Source organism: Parus major, chromosome 6 (assembly GCF_001522545.3).
Source record: "Parus major isolate Abel chromosome 6, Parus_major1.1, whole genome shotgun sequence".
In the NCBI taxonomy this organism is placed as follows: Eukaryota; Metazoa; Chordata; class Aves; order Passeriformes; family Paridae; genus Parus; species Parus major.
Window position 1 is genome coordinate 23,060,978 of NC_031775.1, and position 18,937 is coordinate 23,079,914.

The 18,937-nt window shown below is 41.5% G+C and overlaps 1 protein-coding gene across 1 annotated transcript in view; it reads left to right on the forward strand.

The window, feature by feature from the left end:
• The window catches only part of SORCS3 (sortilin related VPS10 domain containing receptor 3), a 273,617-nt gene that overhangs the window by 89,626 nt on the left and 165,054 nt on the right, over nucleotides 1–18,937 (forward strand). The window contains exon 3 of the mRNA XM_033515725.1: nucleotides 376–443. Coding sequence (XP_033371616.1) covers nucleotides 376–443 — 68 coding nt within the window. The remainder of the gene's footprint in view (nucleotides 1–375; nucleotides 444–18,937) is intronic.

An 18,937-nucleotide genomic window follows, 5' to 3' on the forward strand; every position in this document is an offset into this window, starting at 1 on the left:
TGTAATCTTAGATTGAGCTATTGAATTAGCAAGGGTGCATTTGATTCCATCCCTGACTTTGAATAATTGTAGTTGCAGAGAGGTCAGCTCACAAAATCTGATTAATTCCTGGTGGCATGTTTTATTTCAAATGCAGAACATTTTGGGATTAAAATAAGTGTTACTGGTTATACAATGCACTAAGCTAATGATTTCCCATTTTACTTTTTAAACCTACTTTATCCTATAATACTGCAACTTTAATGGATAAATGCTCAGCTCTCCTTTGGGTGGTTTCAAATGCCCTGTGTATTGTTACAAAATCTAACATCAACCTTTTTTTTTCTCCTCTTTTCCCTTTCTCTCTTTCTCACTCCCTCCCTTTCCCCTCTCTAGGTGATTCTCATTCTGACAAAGCTCTACGACTTCAACCTGGGGAGTGTTACAGAGAGTTCACTGTGGAGGTACGTGGGTTGTGGAAATCACAGCAACTGGGATGGAGGGTTTTACTGTATCTCTTCTAAAACTGGGGGTGATCCAGGGTGTGGGCATGGGGGAGTGTCTGTGTTCATCAGAGGAGGAGCTGGCAAAGAATCTGAGACAAATAGAGTTGCTCTTTGGAAAAGGGATACATGATTAGGACATATTCCTTTAATAAAGTGAGGTCTGCAAATAAGAGGGTTTCATCATATAATGGCACTTCCCTGGCATGCAGAGGAGCTTGGTTTCCTTCTCACCTTTGAGTGTCCTTAGAGAAGTCCCTTCCTTCCCCTCTCTGCTGTGAGGCTGGCAATGAGAACAGGCTCTATAGATGGGTACACACTTGCTGGAACTGTGTCTGAGAAGGAATAAAACACAGTGTATGATAAAATCTTAGCTGTGTTCCTCACCCCTGTGAGATAAGATGGTCATCTTGGTAGTGCCTGTGTGTTGGGCTGTAAGGAGAGAAGCTGCTGAAGGACTAGAGATGCCACAGCAGAGTGCTGGTGTCTCCACTGTGGGTGTACTTGGATGCTGTCACAGAGCTGCCTTGTTCCTAGGCTGGCATGGCAGGTGGACTGTCCTGCCCTGGGCAAACATGCTTCTGGAGAGTGTGTGTTTGGAAGTATGTGTCTGCATTTAAAATAAAGAAGTAACCTAAAATCCCCTCAGTCCCCAAATTCACCCCTATAAACAGGTCAGTTCTTTGACCTTTGAAATCACCAAATTGTTTCATCTTGCCTGTGGAGTGGTATGCCTTTAACAGAATTGCTATCAGGTGTTTTTTACCCTAGGTACATTAAAAAAAAAAAAAAAAAATTAAAAAACCTGGCAGCCTGGGGCTGGTGAGACCAAGTGCCTTGTTCCAGATTTACCTGGTGTATTACACCTGTTGTGAAACCTGCTCAAGGTGTAGTTGGTGGAACAGTCAGTGCATTGCTTGGGTGGGAACCCTTCCTGGCAGATGGTCTCTTGTACTTCTTTCTTCACAGGTGATCTAAAAGCCTGTGTTTGGAACAGGCTTTGGCCATTTGCTGCAGCTTTATTCCTGTAAATGTATTTGAGGGTTAATTACTCAGTAGAGCTTTTGAAACTTCTCAATTTGAACAGTACTTAAGAAGCCTAATTGCACTGCACCATGGTAATCTGCAAAAGTATAAATAACCATGCAAGCTAATAAGAGAGAACAGTCATTTCCACTTACCCTGGTACTTTTCAAGGTATTAATGCCTTAAAAAACTTTTGCCTCTTTACGTAGCAAGTACAAATGGTACTGTGATTGTACTTTAAATGTAATTGCCAAACAATCTGCTCTGCATAAATAATGTAACAAACAGGCAAACCTTGTCTTAATCCTGAGTTTGCAGCATCACCTGAGCTCTGCAGAAAGGTAATAACAGCACCCCTTTTGGAGGATTCTCAAAGTGATTGAAATGTAATTAATCACCAATACAATTGAAAGTATCCAGCACATGGCCAGCTGGGAATACATGCTGCTTTGTGAGAGTCTTTCAGCATGTTCTGGAACACTGCTGCATTTGGTCTCCAGTGAAACAGGGGCAATTGGTGAGGCTGGAGATTGAGAGAGTTTCAGAAGCTAGAACTTCCCAGGTGTTTCCTAGGTCTGTGAGGAAAGCTCAGGGTCAGAGGTAGTAAGTAGATTTCCTGGGCTCTAAACATTATTTTCTACTTGGAGAATTCAGGAATAAGCTATGTTTTACTTGAGAGGGGAGTGTGAAATCCTGGAGAGCATCTATGCAGAGAGTTTCTCTGCAAAGGACATTGTAGAAATGCAAATAGATACTAAGTGGAATAAATAAGCTAGATAAATACTCCTTTTCATGGGATTTCCTGTTTTACTTGCAAATTCAGGCCCCTAAATCTTTGCATTATTTAAATTGATGTTTTTCAATATTTTCTTTTTGTTTTTGAGACCCTGAAAATTTTAAAAGCAGGGTTTATTTTTGCAGAATGAATGTAAGCCTGCTTGCTGACAATAGATTTGCTTTCTTTAGTTACTTTTTTTAGACTCTTTGAGCCCCCAGATCGGTCACAAACTGAATTCAACATCAATTAAGTACCAAAAGATGATCTGTACATTTCCAAGGGGTGTGGTGGGGGGGTGTTTTGGTTTTTTTTTTCCCTGTGTTCTGAAAATGCGACTAATCCTTTCTGCTAGCCAGAAGTCCTGCCCATCTGAGCAGTGGTGCAGTATGATATCTATCCTGACCACTTGGCAAATACAGTTGCCTGCACAAGAGAGGAGTGTGGCTTTTGTGGCAGAGAGCAATGAATCACACAGCAGAGGATGCTGAGATAGAGCAGAGTGCAAGGCAATCTCCAAATACCATCTTGCCTCCACCTGCTCCATGCATCAAAATCTCCTCCTCCGTTCCCCCTGGGTTTATAGCATGAGAGGCTTCTTTTAATGGAAAACTGAATTGCCATATAAAAGGAATTTCTAATCCCTGCATCTAAATACAAAAACAAGTAAATCAATAAGAAAACATCCTGAATGTAATTAAAAAAGGGAGTGAGAGCAACAGAGGAAGAGAGGAGAATTAGAAGTTACGTTGAAAACTGCTCCTATATCAGGCTGATAAGAGCTTAGACAGGGAAATGCTAGTCAGCATTTGAATGCAGGAACACAGACCTTGCTCTAATAGCCAAATTCATGCTTCTGGGGCTCAAACAATCACAGAAAAGCTCTCTATTGCTACTGAAGCAGCCAGCCTTGAAGCAGCCAGCTTCAAGGAAAAAACACACACCCACACACACACTCTTCCTTGTGAGTGCCACATCTCTTCTTCATCACAGGAGATACCTGTCAGTTGTGGTTTAGATTTTTGATTTTCCCACTGAGTGGAGTGGAGGTGATAATTTTCCTCCTATGAAAGGAAGGTACTTTATTGCTACTTTGCTATACTTGTGATGGTGTGAGTTGTTTATGAATTTCTGGAGAGAGGTCTTTTTCATAGGTCAACAAATATAACTGTAAAAAATATTTAAGCTCTTAGACATGCAAACCCTTCATCAGTTCTCATTTCCCAGAGAATTATCTGTGTAGTTGAGAATCCAGCCAGCTTTAAATAAAAAATGGATTAAGGGATTGCCATATGCTTTCTGTAGAATTTTTTTTTCACCCCACTAACACCCCTTCTCCATCAACAAAAGGAAAACAATTTTCCCTTTAAATCTGTAAACTTATATGGTTTTGATTGGAAATGCTGTTGGAGCATTTCAAATTCCCAGACTCTAATTCCCAGGCTGTCTGTAGGCCAGGATCCCTCCATCAAACTTCATTGTCCACGAGAAGCTGTAAGCATACAGGAGTGATCTGTATGAAATATGAACTCTCTCTCTAAGGAGTAGGTGCCAGGCTCTTTGTGGGAATTGTTTAAGCTATACAGTATTGAGATAGGGTTGTGGGAACATGATATTTTGGATAAGTATTTAAAGTTGATATTGTAATATTTAAAATGTTTTCAACTGTTTCAACCAGTGTGTATTGAGCAGTTTCTGCAAAGGTAACTGGAACAAAAGGTTTTCCATTGTTGCCTTTTTTAGGACTCAGAAATGTATTAATTTTATTTATTTATTTATTTATTTATTTGGACTGCAGTAGCTAAAAAGACAGCTTCCCTCTCAAGGGAATCTCAGGTAAAGACAGACAGCAGGGTGATCCAGAAGACGCACACGTGACCAAAGTGCTATTTATGGTCAATACCACAGCCATGACTGCAACACATCAGCTAATTGGGCAGTGGGGAGCAGTTTAGATTTTCTTTCAAAGTGCAAGCACTTGCATGTGTCAGCTCTGAGTCCCTGCTACCATTTTACATACCTCAGATAGGTCCCCTGGAGTTCCCTCCTCTGGCTGTTGTCCTGGCTAAATTATCTGATTATACATAATGCTGGCCCATGCATTTACCCAAAATTGTGATTAACGCTTTCTGTTTAAGAGGCTAAAATGCTGCTGAAGATTTTTTTTTTGTATATATATTCCTTCTTGTTTTCTTGTTTATTAACAAAGAAATTTTGTCTCCATGGCAGCAGTCAAAAATCCCCAAGCTTTTTTTTTCACTCTTGTGGCTGCTGTGCCTAAAGAGGTTAGTCTGTTGTCTTAGTCTCTTTGTTGAATTAGGGAAAAAAAAACCCTTTCAGCTTTTTAATAGAGGCAGCTGCAAAATGCAGCAGCTGCAACCCTAGTTTGGAGCAGAGAGGAGTAAAACCCCTCAGCTTGGTTGCAGGCTGCCTTATGTTGTGCATTGCTGTTTCATTCAGTTCTGTTTGAATTACCAGAGGGCTCCACGTTGTTTCCTCCCATGGAATTGCCTCTTAAGCCTCCCACGGTCCCCAGAGACCCTCAGCATGTGTCAGTGTACCTCTGGAATTGCAAAAATTTCCCAGCTCAGGCTTTCTGTGCCCTAGGCTTGTGTGTGGCACATAGAGCTGGCTTCAGACACTGCTGATGTAGGTGGGAAGGAGTGAATGTGAAGTGACCTTTGGGAACTGAGGCTTGGTCTGGTTGCTCCAAGCACAGCAGCCTCTAAGACTGGTGAGTAAAGTCAGGGATCAGGAGATTCAAAAGCCTGACTCAAATTTCCATATCATCCTCTCTGTAATAACCTACACCTGAAATAGGTCATGACAGGGCTTTCTTAAGAGTGTTTTTATCCCAATGCCAATACATCATTTAGACTGCATTGTGAATGGCAAATTCTGGTTTGTGCCACAACCTCTTGTTTAGTACTGGCTTGGCTCCACTGGGGCATTGTAGTTTTGCTGGAGTTTGCTGTATTGAAATGCAGTCTCTGTGACCAGCAGCTGACATCTCCTCTCAGTATTGTCAAATTTGATTACATTTATAATTTTCCACTTTTATGCTGATGACATGCATCTTCGATATGTGCTATTTTCTGGATGATTGTATTCAGGCGTAAAATTAATGGAGCTGATTTTCAAAGTAGTAATGCTTCCCATTATTGCATCTTTTTGGCACTTTTTAATAATGCTGCGAAGTGCAGAAATCCTGTGCTGATGAGGAGAAGGGATTCTTGTATCTGCACTCAGCCATCAGGGCATGGAGGGAAGGAGCCAGCTGTGTGTCCAAGCACCCTGATCTCTCTTGGATTTGAAAACCAGGGCAACCAAAAGTTTGGCATCTCTACTGTTGCTTTTGGCTAGAGTGCATAAATATCTTAGCTTAATGATGGTGAGTTTTTTGAGGCTACTGGAGCCAGCTATGAATATCTTTGTGGTTGAGAGCTGTTAGGTGCAGACTGTGTTTGCTGAAGAACCAAGGCAATGGGGAACTACTGCAGATGACCACAGTGTGAGACGAGAGTTCTTCCTCAAGGCTCCCAGCACCCTGAGCTGCAATCAGTGCACACCTTCAGCAAGATCCCAGAACTATGCAGTTCTTAACCTCCAGTACCCCTGATTATTAGTTGTTTCCCCACAGTAGGTGGTTCAGTTTGCCCTGGTCCAGTTCAGCCTGGCTGGCAGTGATAGATGCCATAGGTGTCATCTTGGCGTGGGAGCCACAGTGGAACCCTTTGGGACAGGAACAGCAGGTGCAAGGTTGGCCCACTCCTGAGCTAGCAGCTGCCAAATGAAGATGGTGGCCCTTTGTTTAATAGTGTGATCTAAACAAATATTTTACTGTGGATGTCAGGAAATACACTGAAGGGATTGTTCAGATTTGATTGGGCTATGTGTAGCTGAATGGGATGGTTCATGGTAATTAAAAATAAAAATTTTAAAAAAACCCCAAAAACGGTATTTTAGGAGTTAAACAGATTGAACCATAGGTTTATCCCTCCTCAAATGTGCCAGAGTCCCAGGTAGTGTCCGGAGCATACATTCTTTGCAGTTCAAACTAGAAGGAGGTGCTGTCATTCCAACAAGGAATAGTGTGAGTTAAAACCATTTTAAATATCTGTTTTGGAAACCAGTAATACAAATTAATAGACTTATCTTAAATTCAGGGCTATGCTTTAGGATTAGGCAAAATCACTAATGGTAATAAAGATAAGACTTAATTTTTTAATACTTAATTTTTTAAGTATATGACTAACTTCTGTAAAGAAGTTTCATTTGCCTCATTTCTAATGTTTCCCTAGCCCTGTTTTATCCCAGGATTTTCCAAAAAGGGAAAAGAAATGTTCACACCTTTGCTTTCTTGTGGTTCCTTGCTTTAATTGTGTTAATGTTGCCTCAGAGATGTTGGAGACCAAGGGGGACACTGCAAAATCATATGAAAAATAATAGCCCAGCAGATGAGTCTAAAGACTTTGTACATGTCTTGGGATGGTGTGTGGATTGAAGTCCCACCTTTGCTTATTAAGATGTCGTAGTCCTTTTGTTTCATGAAGCTCATTTCTCTTTTGTGTACCAGCCTGCTGAATGGTCCATTTGTTTTGTCTCTTAATTGCTTCATCAGTGACCTTTCTGTGGGGGTGGGGATGTCATCAGACAGGGGGGCCTTTTGGATTTATTAATTTTTTGTTTGGCAAGAAAGCTCTGAGACTAATTGCCAAGACTTCCCAGAAGATATTAGTTTACAAATTTTAATGACACTTATGATTTATTAATGTGCTTCCTCCTGCATCTGCTCATCCCTATTCCTTGGTGGAATTCCTACTGAATTGGAGAGAAGGAATAAAACCAGAACTGCAGATTGTAATGGTGTTTTAGATAGTCTGCTATTTTTAAATAAATGTCCATGCTTTATTTCTATCAGTGAATCTCTGAAGACAGAGGTAAATCTTGGCTTTGGCTGCTCTCTGCCCCAGAACCTCGTTTTGGTGTTGCATGATGGGGGCACAGCTGTTCACATTTTTGTGTGCAGGTAACTCCTGTCCAGCCTGTGCTACACATCCCCACTCTGTGCCCTGTTCACTTTTACAGCTTGAAGTGGGGCTGCTTTGCTGAGCTTGTTGATGTTCAGACGTGTGGCTGTGAGAGGACTGGGCTGGTCACTGACTGTGGATGCTGCAGATACGTTTGGCTGGGGAATGTGCTAGTTGAATATACCTAGAGAGGTTGTGTGTTTGTACCTATGTGTTGATCTCATAGACAAAACTGGGCTACTGGGATGCTCTGTTAAATAAGTAGACCTGGGAACTTTTGGGTACATCTTGTTTTCTGGCTGGATACAGGGAAGCAAAAAGAAAAGGTAATTTATTAAATTCCTAATTTTTTGAGGAAATGTTACTGGCATGAAAGTGGAATTCCAAACAAAATGTAGAGAGAAAAAAACAGCTTGTGTTTTGTTTTAATTTGCCACGATTCAGGTAAGAGCCCCTCTTGAATTATTTATATTCTACAAAAGAGCTGCAACAGGAGAGACTGAGAATCTCTCCAGGGAGAAACTCACTCTAATCTTATGTGTGGAAGATCCAAGTTCAAGCCCTTGCTCTGAATAAGTATAAAGGGAAGTGCTTTTTTATTCCTCAAGTAATTACTTGGTGTAACTCATTGTTACAGGATGTTGTGAGGCAGAAATAATAAAAGTGTAAATGGATTTCAAAAGGGGACTCAGTGAATTAATGGAGGATATTTTTGCTGCTGGCTCAATAAGGTGATAGTGTGGAAGCAGCCTATGGCTTACATTAATTATTTTATAACATTGAAGGAACAGGCAAGTTTACAGCTTTTGGGTCAGAGTTTCAGAAACATCTTTTTTTTGTTTTTTTGTTTTTTTTTTGTTATCTGTTTGTCAGCAATGAGCTACTCATGCTTTGAGTATTCCAATAGAATAGCTGGGATTGTGCTGGAGACATGATATTCCACAGTATTTTAGTGGGTTTGGGATTTGGATATTACTGAGTCCAGAGAACAGGATGAAAGACCCTGTGAACAAATCATGCTGTATTTTATATTTTTCATATATTTTCCCTAGAATATTCTGTGGCAGGTTAACAGATAACACAAATATGTGTAATTTGGTGTGTCTACTGTGGCTGTCTTATTCAAACAAGGGATGCTACCACATTTTGTAAGTAAAGGTGTTTCATTGGCCTGGAAGTTCTCTTTGAAATTGTAGTTTGAAAAAAAAAAAACCTCAAAAAACCCAACCCTAGAACAAACCAACCAAAAATATCTTTGGCGTAATTTAATTTTAAAGCTAATTGTTTTAGGCACTCAGCTGGGTCAATGGAAGCTTAGACCTGTTCAGATTGTCTAGTCATTGAATTCCAGAAAATTAGATAGTAAAATGGGAATTTTAGGGAATTTAATGCCAAAAGATATTTCTGGTCTAGATTTCTAAGCATTAGGAAATCTGTGTGAACTAACTAAGTTTGTTGAGGGGAAAAAATGAAATATTCTAGGAAGCTGGAAGAATATGCTTGTCCCTGTGTTCTCAGCTAATATATGCTGTATTTATTATAGTTTTCCTGTCCTTATTGGTGAATTTCTGTGATTATGGCTCCTCAAGAAAGGAGACATCCTATCTCATCAGCAATGAATTTTGAGCTCTGGTCATGTTCCCAGGCATTTAGTTCTGGGGCTTTGGTGGAGCGGGTCAGAGGAAGCTCTGCCAACAGCAAATGTGCTTTTGAAGCCTCACTGTCCCTATGAAGTCGTCTTGTCAGGGCTGGCAGGTAAAGTGTGTTTGTAGTGCTTTGCCTGCTTGTTTAGAAGTAGCAAGGCAGCACTCAGGAGAGAGTCTGCAGCCAAGAACCTGCTGTTGCAGATCCTGTGGGTGTTGTGACTGTTGCTGCATCAGCAGAGCCGCACCTGTTAACAGGAATTGGCTACTCCATCGCTTCTTTTATCATTTGGAGCAGCAATTCCATTGCTCTCCTTAAAGAGCTGCTCCTTTTGTTGAGTTATCTAATCTTACATTCTAATGAGATTTGGTTGTCGGCTGCAAAACTTTTTGCAGGAAGCCACACTTAAAGATGAATTTGTTTTGACCTTACTAATGTCTTTTTCTGATCACTCTTTGCTGTGCAGAGGAGTTTTGTTGGCACAGATTAGTAGCGAATGCATTTCATGGGAATCTGTGCCAGTAGTAATGAAAACCACACATTAAATTCGCTTATAAATATGCAAATAGATAAGTGAAAAATAAAACTTTCTTAATAAATTACATAAGAGCTTCCATACTAAGTCTCGTCTACTAGGATTGGGAAAGGAGGAGCCCAGAAAAGAGTACATTAAAAATCTTACAATGTTATGTGATATGGACGGGGTCTTGCTGAAGCGTGTGGGTAGAACTTCTCTCATATGAGGAAAGGCTGAGAGAGCTCTTCAGTCGGGAGAAGGGAAGCCTGGAGTGAGACTGGTGGATTGCATCAATGTGTGCAAATTCCTCAAAGCAAGGGGAAAAGAAGATGGAGCCATGCTCTTTTAAGTGTCTACCCAGTGACAGGACAAGAGACAGTGCATGGGCACAAACTGAAATTCAGGATGGTCCCTCTGAATGGGACGAAAAACATTCTTTGCTGTATAAGTGACTGAACGCTGGCTGAGGTTTTCCAAGGAGGTTGTGGCGTGTCCATCCTTGGATATATTCAAAAGCCATCTGGACTGATCCTGGGCAAATGTCTTCTAGGTGGCCCTGCTTGAGCAGGAGGTTGGAACAGATCAGCTCCAAAGATTCCTTCCAACCTCAGCAATTCTTTGGTGCTAAGAAGAATAAAGAAGCATTGACCTAAGGTTCAGAGCCAGTAGAAGAATTTGGTTCTAAGGACAATATGCAGTTAATCTGTGCATCTCCTTGCTGGAGCCTGTTTTTACCCATGTTTTAGATGGGTCCCCAGAATCAGAAACAAAATCTTTCAAGGATTGCAGTACATGCAAAGACTTCATCTGCAGCTCAGAAAGTTCCCTGGCCTCTGATCAGTCAGACAGAGATAGATACTGCCACGTGCTCTCCAGGCAGTCAGGCCTGCATAAGGAGCCAGCAGGTTCTTGCACAGAACAGTTTCTGTGTTGGTGCCATGTCATGCTTGCTGCAGTGCTGCAGGGCAGTGCCCCTCCCCACACTGAAGGCAGGCTTTGCATCGCCTTAAAAGATTTGTTTCTCTTTGACCAAGCTGTTCTTTTCCTTTCTCCACCCATCTTCCTCCCTTGGCTTTTCTCTTCTTTCTACTTAGGCTTCAGATCAAGCCCTAAATCTTGGATGCTTTGTACAGCAGCTTGTAGAATTTAGTTCTTTAATACTTGAACATGGGTTGTGTCTGTTTATATTGATGTTTTATTATGTTGTGTGTTTTTTGTTGTTTTAGTTTTTTTTCCCCCCCAAATGCACTGCCATTTTATAATAGCTATAAATAATCCAAAGGATAGAGAAAAGATGTTAAAAAACGTACAAGAAATCCTTCCATCTTTCTTTTAGTCTGGTCTGTCTCTCTTGTTATGTCCATGGTAGACTCATTAGACTTCTAATGAAGTTAAAAGTGCCTGTATGAAGGCCTGTGCTTCTCCAAATAATATTTACAAAAGGCTACATTTCCCCAGCCTGGAAGGCAGCCTTTGATTTATTTACTTACTACATGTGCTTCATCTGTAAAATTTGTCAGCCAGTTCTTTTACAGTATATGCCTGACCAAGTGAAAATGAAAGCTCTTGTAAACTCTAGGTCATGGGAAGCTAGTGCATTTTTACATACAGGATTTCTGCCTCTGAATAAAAACAGTAGAAAGTTAGAGAGGCCTTTCTGTAACCAGATTGCTAGGCCTTGTTTCTGGGTCTTTGAAGGCCAGTTACTTTAGAAAATTGACTCCATAAGTATTAGTAGTCAGTTATATCCAGTTTTCCCTGAAGCTTTCTGTCCAGATGCCTTTATCTAGCAGCAGGCTAGCAGCTGGTCATTCAGCATCCTGCAGGTGTCATGAGGCATGCAAAAATCTGCTGGTGTAATGGAAAGGTTGAGGGATATTATTCCCATGATAAATCAAGAGTATCCTTTGGCATCCATAACCAGATGGTTACATGTTATTTTCTGGATCTTGTAGTCTAGCTCAGGGTATCTGTGAGGAAGATGATAACAGGAGACAGGTAACAGGAAGATGGCTGGGCTGTTAATACAGCTGTTATTGCCAGGCCTTACCCCAAAACCAGGTGGTTTGTTCAGGGTTGAGAGATGCACTGTGAGCTGACCTGGTTCTGGTGCATTTAAAATGCTGTGATCTCCAGCTATCTGTAACTACTGCCAGGAGTGCAGGGCACTCTTTTGTACGAAAGTCCTGGAAGTTCCAAAGGTGCTTGAGGAGAAGTATGCAAAAAAGAAAGAGCAACCCATCACTGGGACCTGGGTTCTGGCCTTGTGGGAGTCTGAGCTCACAAGGAATAATCAGCCCCATGGAAGGAGAAATGCACATTGGCCCTCTTGTATCTCTTTCTCTGAAATGTTAGAAATTGTAGGAGTAATTTGTTCTAGGAAGGAAGCCTGGTTGCTGTTTATTGCTCCTGGGGAGGATGAGTAAGCAGCAGGTTCAGAGCAGAAGTCAGGAACAGTTTGGAAAAGAGTAGTTCACACACAGGTAATATGTCCCAGGTCTTGGTGTGGAAACAGGAAGATCACTCAACATCCGTCAGCACAAAGGGGTGTATGAGTTCCCTTGAGAACTCATAAAATATGATCCCTCTGTGGGTCTTGTGTAATTACTTCAGGGATCACAGAAAATCTTGACCTTGAGGTACCCCAGACACAAATCTCTGTAAAGCCATTCTGTGGGAGACCTTGTCCTTTCTTTGGATTACTTGCAGCTGGAAGTGTGGTTGAGGAACACTGAGGCAGTAAGATCATCCATTCAAATGTAAGGTTTCAGATATAATGTTATATTGCCGTGGAGTAGTTAAGCTACAGAGTAAGCAGTAGACCATGGTACATCATTCAGCATGCCTTTAGCAAAGCAGAGAGTAAATGTCCCATGGATGATTAAAATCCCATTGGTTCTATTATGTGTAACCAATAAAGATAAAAGGGATGTCTATGAGGAGTACAGAGTTACCACAGAACATTTAGCTTTGTACCCCCAAGTGTGCATTTCCTATTTTGTACAAGGCATGGGGAACAAAGGAAGAAGAGCTTTGGGGTTTCTGTTCTGGAAGAGTATGTGGTAAGGGGGACTGTAGTGGGCCATTTCCTCTCTGAGGGTTGGAGAGTGGTCTGCACCAACACTGCCTTGCTGTAGGGGCTGAGGGGTTTAGTTACACCCCCTGCAAAGTTGATGTTTGTTGTACTGTGGCTTTTTAACATGATGGGCACAAGAACTTGGCCCATCTGTTACAGTGGTGGGAGACTTACAGGAAGCCCGTATTTCCTTTTTGAAAGTGTTCCTTATAAATAGTTATATATAGTTATATATATATAGTTATAAATAGTTCCTTATAAATAGGCCATGGTTTGTTTAGGGGACAGATGAGGATGAAGTTGGAGGAGGCTGTGGTCTAACTTATTTGTTTAGCTAAATCTGATCCAAGCAGGGTGCAGGATGTGGTTTGTCATGAAATGTCCTGTTGCATTACATATCAGAAGAATCAGTTGTGACTGTGCAGAGATGGGAATGGTGGTTTTCCTCGGTATGCAATAGCAGACTTGTTCTTGTGTCTGTCTGGTTCCATGTCCTCCTGGAAAATCTGGGATTGGTTTGGTGCTTGCACTACTAGGAAGCTTTAGAGGCATGCTTGGCAGTGGCGCTGTTGAGGAGCTCATCTTGTGGGAAAGTGGGTTCTTGAGTTCCTTGGCACAGATATTCCAGTCTTCTATTGTTAAAGTCCCTGTATCACTTGCAGAAAGCAAAGGCAGAATCCTTTGTTTTTAGGACTTCTTTCTTGTGCTTTATCTCAGCTTCGTTGGTCACTGTGCTCCTTCTCATCCCATGTGACAAAAAACATTACAAATGCTGCAGTAGGCTGTGTTGCAAACTGTTATCTTCAAAAATGACATTCATAAAGGTTAATAATTGGAATGAGCTCTGGCAGTTACTAATTAGCACCATTACACAATCAGCTCACATTCTGGCAGCATTAGGCATACTTAATCAGTCAATTATCATTGATCTTGGAAAGTGGTGCTCTAAAGTTAGCATAAGGTGCCTTTGTAAGTGGAGAGAAGGAATTTGACACTGCCACAGTGGTCAGGCTGCTGGGAACATGTGGTTTGAGGGACCAGTGTGGTGTACCTGTTTGTGATGGATAGATTGGAATTAAGAATCAGATAGTATAGACTTGCCTTCAAAAGGCATAGATAGGTCCTATCACTGTTTTTCTTTGCCATTTCAAACAGTAGAGGGTGTTCAGGGAGAAAGCTGGCTTTGGGGAAAAATGGATTTAATGACTTCAATGAATTTCAGTTAACGTGTAATGACTTACAAGCTCTTCGAAGAACAGCTGGAGCATAAGGTACTATTTTCCTTGGTTTTATTTTTCTTCATGTGAATTATAGTTCTCAGGGTAAGGAAGTTGTAAACAAGATGGGGAGGCACCAAAGGATTCTAAATTCTAAAGGATTTCCCTTTAGAAGTATTTCATAAAGTGACCTTAATCTTATGAATCTAAATGTTATGATTGCTCTGTGCTCTCTCAGACACTCAGAGGTGCAGAGCCTTTGCTGCTTGTGCTGGCTCAGAGTGCAGAGAGAGCAGGGCTGGTGCTGCACAAATGGCCATTCTTTTCTAGCCAGTGTTTGGCTGTTGCCTACTTGAGTGTCTCAACATACATCTCTTGTAGAGCCATCTGTTATTGTGCCTGGTCAGGAAGGTGTGCAGATATGCATGGCCCACGCAAGCAAGGATGGTGGCTACAGTCCAGTGTGTGAAGGCGATTTTCCAGAGCTCTGTATGGGAAATGAATGTGGAGTGATCAGGGCTGACGTGTTGGTTTCTGCTCTTGCTTCCCTTTTATAATTCTGTGTTTTGACTGTTTAAGATATGGTCTGCAACGTGTGCAAATTCTCAAGGGATAGAACGGGCAAGTTGTCAACAGCATGTTGGAATGTAAGGGGAGTCCAGGATACTGTGAAAGTAAAGCAACTTGTGTAGGTGAAAGGGCTGGGAAAGACATGAGTTGTACTTGGCTCCCCTTTGGATTTTGGCCCAGGGCCTCTGACTATTCAGCAGAAGGGAAAATGCATTGTTGTGGTTATTTTGGAATGTGTTTGTAATCTATCTCTCTCTCCTGCTGCTTATTCTCTGAGAGTTTTCATTGTGGGCAAATGATCCAAAAAAAAAATCTGGTTAGACTCTTACAAGCTAGATGTTTTCTCAAAACAATTTTGTGTAGCAGAAGTCTGAGAATACACTTCAGGGCTGAATGAAGTCAGAACAAAATTGATTATTTTTCTCTACATCTGAACATTCACCTTTGCTCTTGGCAAAAATCTACAAGGGGTCTTGGGAGTAGGGACAAGGAGAATACATTCAACTCTGGTTCCAGCTTTTGGGAGAAGTTAGCCCAATGTGAAGGGAATTGTTTAAAAAGTACTTGATACATCTCATTCCAGAAGTAGTAGAAAATGAGTGCAAGATCAAACAGTCCAGACTGTCAAAATTTCCTTGCCTGCTAACTGAGATGCAGATTCTTCTCAGAAGTGTAAAGGAAACTTGGTTGAATAATATTAAAAATCCGAGCATGGCTATGGATTGTACAATGATTATTTAATCTGGAGAAAACCTGTTTTAGATGTAGGTCACTATTGTAGTATAGTATCCAAATTTGGAGGAGGTTTGACTAGATGACCTTTAAAGGTCACTTCCAACCCAAACTCTTCTATGATTCTAAGGAAGTCAGAGTGTTTGCAGGCATTTTTCCAGAAACTTTGGGTCAGGCCTTGTAAAAGTAATGAAGAGAAACATGTCTTCATCTGTCAGATACTTAGCCTGAGAAAATCCCCTGAGTCAATCCTGGGCCAGCCCCATGGGAACTGTGTACCTCAGGAGAAGCTGGCAAGATCTGCTGCCTGGGCTGGGTGTCGCAGCAGAGCTCTGGCTCCTGGGTGCAGATGCTGTGCTGCAGAGCTCAGACAGGATTTCCCCTCAAAACCTCCAATAATCCATAGCCTGTGTAGGTACTTCTGGAGGTGACAGATGTGCTTTAAGAAATGTGCAAGACTCAGGGCTCAGAACTGGTAAACAGCTCTGGCGTTCTGCTGTATGACATCACCTAGGAAGTGTGCCTTGGTATGGCAACAAATACTATGGCAACATCTGTAAGTGGAGCTAATTTTAGAAAAGAGGTGCCAGGCTACAGTAGCTCAGTTAAAAAAAAACAGTTGGACACTTTGTTCTTACAGCAGTCCTGTAAATATGCAAATATATACAGCATAATTGTTCCCTCCCCCGCCTGGCCTCCCAGTACCTATTCTCCAGTTACTGAGTATTTTACAGCAGCGCAGAGGCAGGTTTTTGGAAAAACACCCTTAAAGCAGAGCATGGATTTCTTGGGAAGGTGAGAAGTGTCCATTTTAAAGGACTTAAGGTGCATATTAGCCTTCTGAGGTAGAAGTCTGCTTCTAGTTAGTCATGCCTTTGGGAGGGAGGGCAGACACTGGTGGACTTTTCTTAACCCTGGTCTGTAGTCCTGTGATGAGAGCCTCTTACCCCTGTGCCTTGGGAAAAGCAGCACAACAGGCTCCATATTAGAAGCTGACCGTGGAAGGAGCTGAGATGTTGAATAGCTTTTCCTTGAGTGCATTCAGCACACTTTTGACCCCATTTTGTGACACATTTTGTGACCTATCTAATGGGGACATGTCCCCATTAGAATATTATGTAAATGGATTGTGAAGCCAGCATGGAAGTTGGACAATATGCAATAAAAAGTGTTGACGCTGAGGCCACGCTCTCTGCAGTGCATCTGTTCCGATTTCAATCCCATCAACAAACAAAATATTGCAGTGCAGATGTGCAGTTTGATAGGATGCTTGGGTCTGATGGCTCGAGAATGTGAAAAATTCTCACCTCACCTCTTTGGTGCCCTCTCCAACTGATTACACAGTGGAGACCACAGAGTGCAAAAATCAGCTGGCTGATGTTGGAGTAATGCTGGAAACATGTGAGTGCTGTCAAAGCAGCTGTGTTCAAGCAGCAGTGCTGGCTGAAAGGCTGGTGGAAGAGCAGAAGGATGTGTTTGAAATGTGAAGGATCTTGAGCAGCTTTTTTACGTCTCACTTTTTTACTTAAATAAGCATGAAGCTATGGCAAATGCTGTTGTGCTTGTAAAGTGAGGCAGTGGATGATTTTTAGATACAATACTGGGGAAATTGGTGAATATAGGCAAGGACTCCTTGAGGGTAATGTTTTTTTTCAGCTCGTGGTTGGGTAGGAGAGGTCATAATATAAAGAGAGTTTAGGACCTTGTTCACTGGAACAGACTGTTGCTTTGCTTTCCAAGAGTCACTGTCCTTCATGGAGCAAATTTACTATGTGATTAGTTACTTGTATGCAGAGTAGAGTTTTATCATGGGAAGGTACATTTTAGAGAAGGAATCTTGACACTAGAGTCTTCCTTGGAACAGATATCTTCTGGAAATACTGGGTTACACTCTTTGTGTAATCCTAAATAAAATGAAAAAATTGTCTAGAAGCAACTATGGGGATAAGCTGTGAAGAATTAACTGTGTCTCTGGTGACTCATGGATGTGGAGCTATTAAAGAAATTCCTAGGTTATAAAGGCAGAGGGAACATTGTACTCAGACACTGTGCAAGATCATGGAGGAGAAGAAAATCAGTCACAGACATTAAGGAGAGATAAATTCCTCATCTGACATCTGCTTGCTCAAGAGCAAAGTTCTTGGGACAACATCCTATCTTGATTTTAATATTAGCAGTAATGAAGAATTTACCTTATCCATTAGTACAGTCTTCTGGAACAGTTGCCCTCCCTGTTTAAAAAAACCACCCAAAACAGAACAAAATACTTTCTTACCCATGCTTGTCTAGCCTGAGTTTATCAGGTTTTAGCTCTGTGATTTTTTGGACTGAATGGAAAGGCCTTCTAATTCCCCAAGCAGGCACTCACATCCTGCTTAAAGACTAGTTGTTTTTAATGATTCCTGTTTGGACAACACTTCTCTTGACAAATGACAACAAATCCAATACTCTCAGATTTCTCATGTTCCAGTTTATAATGTGGGAAGACAATTCTTGGAAAGGTGCTCTTTGTAGAAGTGCAGCTCTGGACATCCTCAGATTCCTAGATTTAAAACACAGAGAAGAAGTAATGATAATAATCTAATTGTATAGTGCAATCCAGCAAATCTCACTCAATAATTTCTACATTGAGTCCCCAGTGTAGTTTGAAGTATTGCTTCTTGGCTGGAAACATGCTCAGTCTTTACTAATACTTACAGTCTTTCAATTATGTGATCTGATTTGCATTGCTGCTAGAACAGCATTTCATTTGTGACGCTGCAGCAAATGGACTCTGGGCTGAGTTGGCCAAATTCAGTGATGCTGAAACATAGGCTGGTCTGCTATATATCCGAGAGCCTTAGCACCTGTGAAATTTCAAATTGCAGCCATGATTCCTGGATGATGAAAACCGAGCATTGGAACTCTTTGTTCCTCACTTTCCCTTTCATGGCATTCTAATTATTTGCAAAAAGAGCTGAGGGCAAAAAAATTCAGGGGGATGAAATAAAGCACTGGCTCATTCATGTGGATCACTTTTTTTTTTTTTTTTTCCTGAGGTGTTTCTTTTTTAATCTTTAAAAGACTCTTGAAAGAGGGAATTTTTCTTCTTGAGACTGAGGATTGAGAAGGTTTCCTTCCTTTTCAACTCTGCCAAAGGCTTCATGGCTGATGGTTGTATTCCTGGAGGGGGGCAGACAGAGACTCAAGTTCTCTTTGGATCTTTGATATGCCTGAGGGAAAGGAGAATCTTTACTTGAGCTTGGTGCTGCTGTAAAATAGCTTATTAAGATTCTATGTTGCAGGCATCCCAAGGCTGGGCAGAGGGGACAAGGCTGACCCACCAGCATAGGTGCATCCCTTTGTTGGATGTGTTGATGGATCCCTTACTGCTGTGGTGTCTGCTGGCTCCTGTGCTCTGTGGGCGCAGCCTCCATCAGGTTTTGCATCACTTGGGAGCTGTTATCAAACAGCAAACAGTGCTCAGTGGCCCCAGCTCCTCATCACCAGCTGGGAATGCAGGTGCTCTGTACATTGAAAGGCAGGTGCCATCAGCAGAGCCCTGCAGATGAAGGTCCTGTGTGCCTTAGCTGTAATAAGGCAGCTGTAGGGTTAAAGACACTGTGCTCTCATGAAAATTGGCTGATGTGTCCAGTTCCTTCTTGATTGTTTCTCCTGCAAAAGTTCCTCTTGGCTAAAAAAAAAAAAAAATTGTAATTCCATAGCTTTGTTCTTTTGAAATAGGAGGTGGTGAACAGCAGAGTAACATTGGAGGATTTTATTTGCTGTGGCTATAAGATCAGGAGAGTACAGATAAAGCATGCAGCTTTTCTACTCCAGGAACTGATACAGTATTTTCTCAAGATATGGTCTTGGCTAGTCTGACTGT